The sequence below is a fragment of the Benincasa hispida genome, chromosome 4, assembly GCF_027475165.1.
Source record: "Benincasa hispida cultivar pf3 chromosome 4, pf3_genome.v1.1, whole genome shotgun sequence".
Lineage (NCBI taxonomy): Eukaryota > Viridiplantae > Streptophyta > Magnoliopsida > Cucurbitales > Cucurbitaceae > Benincasa > Benincasa hispida.
Window position 1 is genome coordinate 3,775,899 of NC_143481.1, and position 7,458 is coordinate 3,783,356.

The following is a 7,458-nucleotide window of genomic DNA, read 5'->3' on the forward strand; positions in this document are numbered from 1 at the left end:
TGTCTTCAAATTTTAAGTTATAAACGTAGATATACAATAAATACACTTAAAATCAAGATTTAAAATGTTGATGTCAATAAAAATGTCAAAATTTCAATTTTATAGAAATGTCAAATTCCAGGGATACTCTTAAAACATAAACAAAAAAGTAAAATAAATAAATAAGCATTTTATACTTTAGAAAAATTTCATATATAGAAAAAATGTCAAACTATTTATAAAAATAACAAAAAGAAAATTCTAGATTTTTATCAGTTTCTATCACTGATAGATACTAATAGACTTCTATCGGCCTCTATCCGCCTCTATAAAAAAAGATTAAAATTTTATTATTTGTGTAAATAGTTTTTTTTTAATGTTTCATCTAATTTTTTATGATACAAAGAAACTATTGATTCATACCTAATATCAATATCAAATAAAAAATATGAAAATATCAATGAAAATGGTGACACTTGGGTGAAAATTTAATAATAGGCCTAAAATAGTAATTTTGACGTTGGCGATTTGCCCTAGCTAGTCTAGTTGGACCGTTGGTCCACAAGTCGAAGGCTTTGAACACGTCCAACTGAAGTTGGACTTCGTTTCATTCGAGCCCACTACCGCCAACCCCAACGGTTAAACCCTCTCGTTCGCAGTTTTGTATTTCATAGTTCTGCTCCAACCGTCATTCTCGTCATAAACCCTAAAAATCACAGAAAATCCGTTGCAATTTCCGACTCTTTTGATTCTCTACAGTTCATGCTTTCTTAACTTATTCCTCTTCTTAGTAGAGTTTCAAGATGTCTTCGAGTATTCTTCAATCTGAATCGCCTCGAAACCCTAGACTGACGTGGGAAGGCTGCAGCGTTTTGCTCGACGTCAATGACGGCGACCGCCTGGTTTTTGCTCGACTCTCCCCCGCCTCGTATGTCTCAAGTTTAAGTGTTGATTTCTGGTTTTCAATGCTCAGTAAGTATGATGCATGATAACAAAAATTACTTTGATTTGCAGTACATTGAAAATTGGTAACAAAAGTTTCTCTCTAAAGCCCTTAATCGGTTGTCCATTCGGTTCCTTGTTTCAAATTGAGAATGGAGGCAATGGTCCACATTTGGCTCGCGTTATGCCCTCCAGAGAAGAAGGTTTTGATTTCTTACTATGGATTTTGTTAACGAATTGGTTTCATCTTTGTGAAAAAAATTTAACTGATGCGATCTTCCATTTTGGTATCTGTTTTTTGAAGGCAATAACTGTCAGGAAACGGAGGAGATGAAGGAAGAGCAGGTGACAAAAGATGAGCTGAGGGATAACAGAGCGATTGTAGACAATAATAAGGCACAGAGCCTCTCTAGTGATGATATCGATGCAATGCGAAGGTTAGTTATTGCTTTGCTTTGCCACTGGTTCAAGAGGAGGCTCAAACTTTTATCATGAAGCTTACACATCGTTTAAATTATAAAAAGCTAACAGCTCCTATAGAGGCCTACTCAGAATCACGTAATAGTTAGAACATTAGTGTCCTCTTAGCTACATTATGAATTGTGGTGATTTAGCCACTACTAACTTTACCGGCCAGTGTTATAAAAACATAGAAGATGAAAATATTAGTGATAACAATGACAATGCTGAAAATAGCCTTGAGAACTTCTATAATCGGTGAGGTGTATAATTTGTTTTATCCTGTCTCTCGTACTGCCTTAATAGGCACCGTTGACTTTTACCTTTTAAAATATTGGTCCAATCACATTTTTATCACCACGGATAAAGTCACAAAGTCTCAAATTAACCAGTGATGAAATGCACTGGCAATTTAAGATCCTTTTCCCTATCCAGGATATATTGGGCATTGTTATTATTTGAGTTGGTTGGTTTCATAAAAGGAGTGACCAAGCATTGTTCTTTTGTTGGCCAAATTTATCGACCAAGCATTGTTCTTTTGTTGACCGATCATTGTTAGTTTCAGTGCAGCACAATAAATTTTCTTGAACCCTGCCTTTTTCGCTGTGATTCTAGCTCTGTGGTATCCCACTTGCAAGAGGCCAACCATGTGGGGCCACTGTACTAGGATTGCAGGGGCACAGGGTCTGTTCTGCACTTTCTCCTCAATTTTTTGACATTTATGGAATTAATCTTCTTTGATTTATTTTCACAGAACTTTCTGTTGTCTTTTTCTTAAATATGTTATTATACATGATGCATACTCTCTCTCTTTATATGTAGTCAGGGTGCAACTGGTGATGAAATTGTGGAAGCTCTCATTGCCAACAGTGCAACATTTGAAAAGAAAACAGTTTTCTCTCAGGTGATCAGAATGTGAACACCTGAGTAGTTTTATCTTTGTATATCCAGCATTTTTTTTTGCTGAATTCCAAATCTTGTCTGCAGGAGAAATATAGGCTCAGGAAACAAAAGAAGTATGCGCCCAGGGTACTTTTGAGGAGACCTTTTACTCGAAGGTATTCATAATAACACTTATTGACAAAAACTTTTTCATAATATGTGGACTTCAATAATAAATGCAAGGTAGATCACACTCATGAAAATTTGTATTTGTAATCTCACTAGAATTCATATATTTAATGGTGCTGATGTTTTTCTCCCCCATCTTACAGTATATGTGAAGCATACTTCAAGAAATATCCAGCTAGAATCGGGTGATTTATTTGTCCTCTTTTCCACTACTTTTTTTTTCCCATTCAGTTCCAATTCTTTCCACATCTTTTTTCAGTCATTTATTTTTAGTTGTAACAATCCCTGCGTGTTTTCTATATATTAGATGACTAAATGAGTGTCGTATGAGGACTTCAATTGGCCTTAGTTTTAGGGCCTATTGGAAGTATTACTATGATAATACTTTTCTGATCTCTTCCACCAGCTACTTGTACAAGGAAGGATTTGATTTTAATTTTTTTTTCCAGTTCAATTATTATGTTTTATAGGTAACAGCATTTTTTTTGCCCTTGCTGTTTATTTCTTGGTTCGTCATCTGGAAAACCGTGTGATAATTGAATTTCACATTATTGAACATATTTGAAGTTTCTATTCTTTCCTTTTGTCATCATGCATCATGATGCTTTGAAGTTGGAAACAAGATTAATGTACTCTGTTTTCTTGCTTTTGATTCAGATTCTTGCGATTGGATGCTTTATCACTTCTTCTTTCTTTTGCCAATGTGACTGCACATTCCGATGTTCTTGTGGTTGATATGGTTGGTGGTCTTCTCACTGGAGCTGTGGCTGAGCGCTTGGGAGGTCTTTTCTCTATTATTCTTGGCATTATTAAAAAATAAATAAAGTGGGTTCATTTTGTTCAAAAACTGGCTGTAAATCCTCGATGAATGTGAGCCATGGTAGAAAGTTAGATTTACGTGTAATGAGAAAACATTGGGTATAAACCAGGCGGGATTAAAATCACTTGAGTGGTGGATGTTGACAGCCTCCTCTTTGTACTTGTCTCAAGCAACTTAAGGTCTTACAGTATAGCTAATGAGTTATGCAGACAGTTTCTATGCTGTTGACAACTTAAGGTTTTATCGTATTTTCTAGTCTTACAACTTCTCCAATTTAATTTTGATTTGTATTAGTGTACAAAACAAGATTACGTATCCATTCAAGATGCTCTGGTCACAAGGTAAGGGCTTACAATATTTGGAGATACCTTAAAGGTCGTGAGTGTATTACCGTGTTAGAAAATTAATGGCTTAAAACCATGTTGTTTCATGGAGTTTGGGGTGGATGAAGATTCTTTCACCATTAGTGCGAGTGGTCGATTGGCGTAATTCAAATTATCAGGGAGGAAAATATTGTTGGGTGTCAAATTTCGATATTACAAATTATAACTACAATCTGTGTTCTGCCCCACATTATCTGATGCTAAATTGTGTGTTTTACAGGCAAGGGTTCTGTTTGCAATACATACGTTGGAAATAATCCAAACCCTATGGATATCGTAAGAATATTCAACTTTGATGATGAAATTTGCTCAAGGTTTGCTGCTTTAGTCCTATTTCTCGTGTCTTCTTTATGTTACATTTAGGGAAAATTGCAAAAATCACCCTTAAAGTATAGTAGTAGTTGTAATTATACTCTTAAACTTTCAATTTAAAAAATCGTACACTCAAACTTGTATAAGTGTTAAAATTGGTTCAAATTGGATCTTCAAATTTACACAATTGTATAAATTTTAACATTTTTATAAGTTTGTAGATTCAATTTTTATCATTTGTGTGTCCAATTTCTACAATTATGGTAAGTTTTGAGGGGTACTATTTTAACACTTCTAGAAGTTTAGGAGCTCAATTTTTTCAATTGAAAGTTTGAGGGTATAATTGCAACTTCGGTGATTTATTATTATTGTTGCTGTTTTCAAATGTCATTCTAGTTTCCACTCCTCAGTAACTCTTTATCCACCAGGATAATGCGATCACCCCTTGCTGAGCTCGCCTCATCCCAAGTTGAAGATTCCAAGCCTAATGGTGAACAAGAAGTTGGTGTAAGTAGAGTTTTTCTTTTCTTATTGTTTTCTTAAGATGAGTTTGAAACCGACTTCTGGAACGCTGAAGAGTGCTCTTGACTAAGTGCTTATAAAAAAGTATCGAAGTATTTGTTTACGTAACCAAATACTTTCAAAAGGGCATTATATTTAATCCTTAATTTAATCCTTCCAAAAGTACCAGTTAATATTCGTTACTCTCAAAATTCATTTCAAACCATTTTTTTTCTTTTTTGGAAGATTAATTTGCACGATCAGGCATCTCAACCTGTTAGTATGGATGAAAGCCCTCTACCATCTACAGACCAGTCCTCAGATCTCAACTCAGAGTCTATAGTTTCTCCATTAACTAAAGTATTTAAATGCGCAAAGGCTGGAGATAAGGCACCGCAAGAAGTTATCAACCTATGGAAGGAAAATGGTTTTACTAGGTGAGTAAAGAGTATTGGTTGGTTGTAATATGTGCTTCACTATTAATAGTAATTCACTAGATTATTTTGATTAATTGCAGCCTAATAATTGCTGCACCACAGTCGGATGCATGGAGTCTTGTTAAAGATCTGTTGCCTCTTGTAGCAAACTCTGCCCCATTTGCTATTTATCACCAGTATCTTCAGGTTGGTTCTTCAAAAGGAAAAAAGAAGTATTGAAGCATGTTCCTTAAAATTTCCCTCCTCAAGGAGTGCTCTAAGGGCTTGGTGAATTTGAACTTCATAATTGAATATCCTAATTACTTTTTGGAAGTGATTTAGAGGAAGGACAGTCTCTTTAGGAATTAGTGAGGGATGAACCATGAGCATATAGGAGTGGAGCTTGATACCTCCGTTATAAAATAAAGATGTTATTTTTATTTATTTATTTTTCAAATGGGGATCCAAACAGAAATGAGATGTCATGTTACGGGGTAGTGATTGTATAGCAATGTTATATATGTCTATGTATTAGATTGATTAAGTTGCTTATTTGTTGAATGCAGCCTCTTGCAACTTGCATGCATAAACTACAGCTTGAGAAGATGGCAATCAGCTTGCAAATTTCAGAACCATGGCTTCGTGAATATCAGGTTTGATGTCTCTACATTTCCGCATAACTTCCATTTTAACAAAATTTTGGAGTAGAGGAATTATATTATTGCTTTAAGAGGTAAAATTAGGGATGTAGATGGATTAGGTTAGGTTGTGTTGTGACATATTTTTGAACCAACCTGAAAGTTTGAGTTGGTCAAGTTGGCAACCAAAATGACCTAAACATGGTCTCCAACCCAACCCAATCCAACCTAGTCCTCAAAATTTGGGTTGGATTGGTTCGGGTTGGGTTACAAGTTATTATTTGTTTTCTTCTTAATTTAAAATACTTAAATTTATCTACCACACATATCTAATAACTAAAATCTCATAAAACTCAATGCTTACATATCAATATCTATAATATCTATTACAAACTTTATACAAAAACAAATATTTTTAACAGAAAAACATAAAGAATTCTCAAATTCATCCCTTCTAAAATAAATATACTTTTATTAATATATATGTAATTCAAGTTGGGTTGAGTCAACCCAATTTTTTTTATTCAATCCTAGACCCAAATCAATCCATCAAAAATAGAAAAAATTTAACCCAACCTAGAAACAAAACTAACCCAACCTAATCCTTATAATTTGGGTTGGGCAGTCCGGATTATTCGGATTGTCAGGTCATTTGAACACCCCTAGATAAAATGGAATCTCAAAAGGATTGAGGAACAATAATCCCAAATTTAAACAAGGGATTTATGCATATTCTTAGTCCTAGAGAAAAGTTGTACTTACAAAGTTGGTTTGGGTTCTATTATTCAACTTTCATTCTATATTTGTTTGATCGATCGATGAAAAGAAAATGTGTTGATTAGCTTTCTTTGACTTGCGAGTTGTTGAAAGTGAGAAAAGGTGAAAAAAGGCTGTGGGGGAATAGGTTAAAAAATCACATTCCATGTGGGATCCATCTAGGATCTTAGAATCTGATGAAGTCTTTAACAACCAAGAGTTATAGGGTCAATCGAGGTGACAATACAAAAAAAAAAAAAACTGTTTGATCCATTTAGTTTTTGAAAATTAAGTCTATTTCCTGGGAATTTCTTATAATGGTTTGGATCTTCCTTTAGTTAAAGAGTTGAATTCTTAGTTGGATTCTAAAAGAAAAATAAGTTTTTAAAAACTATTTTTTTAATTCAAAACTTGGTTTGGTTTTTAAAATATTGTAAAAGGTAGATAATAAAATAAGGAATTTAGAGGTAGAATGAGTATTTACAGGACTTTATTTTAAAAAACAAAAAACGAAAAATCAAATAGTTATCAGACGAGGTCAAGTTAGGTAGCCAAGTTTAGTTAAGGCGGAAGGTTCAAATCTTTGAAGATATTTGTTTAATAATGCAGGTTCTTCCTTCGAGAACACATCCCTTCATGCAGATGAATGCGTTTGGTGGATACATTCTTAGTGGGACTAAGATATGCAACCATCAATAACACCTTCAATGTGTACGTTTTTCACAGTACATATCTAAAATGCAGTGAAGGTCAAAACCAAATTTTGCCATGGCCTTGTATATTTCATCTTCTGTTAATTAATTGTCCTTTTCCATTTTTATTTTATCACTAGGATTACAGCTTAATAAACTTCCTTTTTCGTTTTAATTATTTCACATAAAACCATGTATCAATTTTATTACTATTATTATTGAATGTGGATCGAGGCATGACATCTCTACATTTAACTCAATATTTTTGGGATGTGTGTGTGTATATATATATATATATAAATATAATTCTCTATTTTACGTTACGATCTAAGTATCATATTTTCTATATAAAAACTTAAAATTGGATACAGAATTATTAGTAATAGTTTTGTAACTAATTTTGTTTGGTTTTGTTTTGTTTTGTTTTTTTTTTTTGAGAAATGTCTTATTTGGTCTACATGTGAAACCGAATATTATTATAGAGAAAAA

At 33.5% G+C, this 7,458-nt stretch overlaps 1 protein-coding gene across 1 annotated transcript; it reads left to right on the forward strand.

Annotated features, from left to right (window-relative positions):
- Positions 1-570: 570 nt before the first annotated feature.
- On the forward strand, positions 571-7,229 carry LOC120075066 (eukaryotic initiation factor 3 gamma subunit family protein). The gene is made up of 13 exons (XM_039028222.2): positions 571-907; positions 994-1,124; positions 1,226-1,358; positions 2,203-2,284; positions 2,368-2,438; positions 2,595-2,636; positions 3,109-3,233; positions 3,875-3,968; positions 4,395-4,473; positions 4,714-4,904; positions 4,985-5,090; positions 5,450-5,536; positions 6,887-7,229. Exons 1-13 carry the CDS (start codon positions 783-785, stop codon positions 6,974-6,976), a joined length of 1,356 nt encoding a protein of 451 aa, XP_038884150.1. The 5' UTR covers positions 571-782; the 3' UTR covers positions 6,977-7,229.
- The last annotated feature ends 229 nt before the right edge of the window (positions 7,230-7,458 follow it).

What these genes read in the sequence shown, in the direction of transcription:
- LOC120075066 (XM_039028222.2), top strand. Translation starts at nt 783, where the DNA reads ATGTCTTCGAGTATTCTTCAATCTGAATCGCCTCGAAACCCTAGACTG. An exon ending in GATATCGATGCAATGCGAAG is followed by an intron (nt 1,359 to 2,202) that starts GTTAGTTATTGC and finishes CTTTATATGTAG; the next exon opens with TCAGGGTGCAACTGGTGATG. An exon ending in AAGGAAAATGGTTTTACTAG is followed by an intron (nt 4,905 to 4,984) that starts GTGAGTAAAGAG and finishes GATTAATTGCAG; the next exon opens with CCTAATAATTGCTGCACCAC.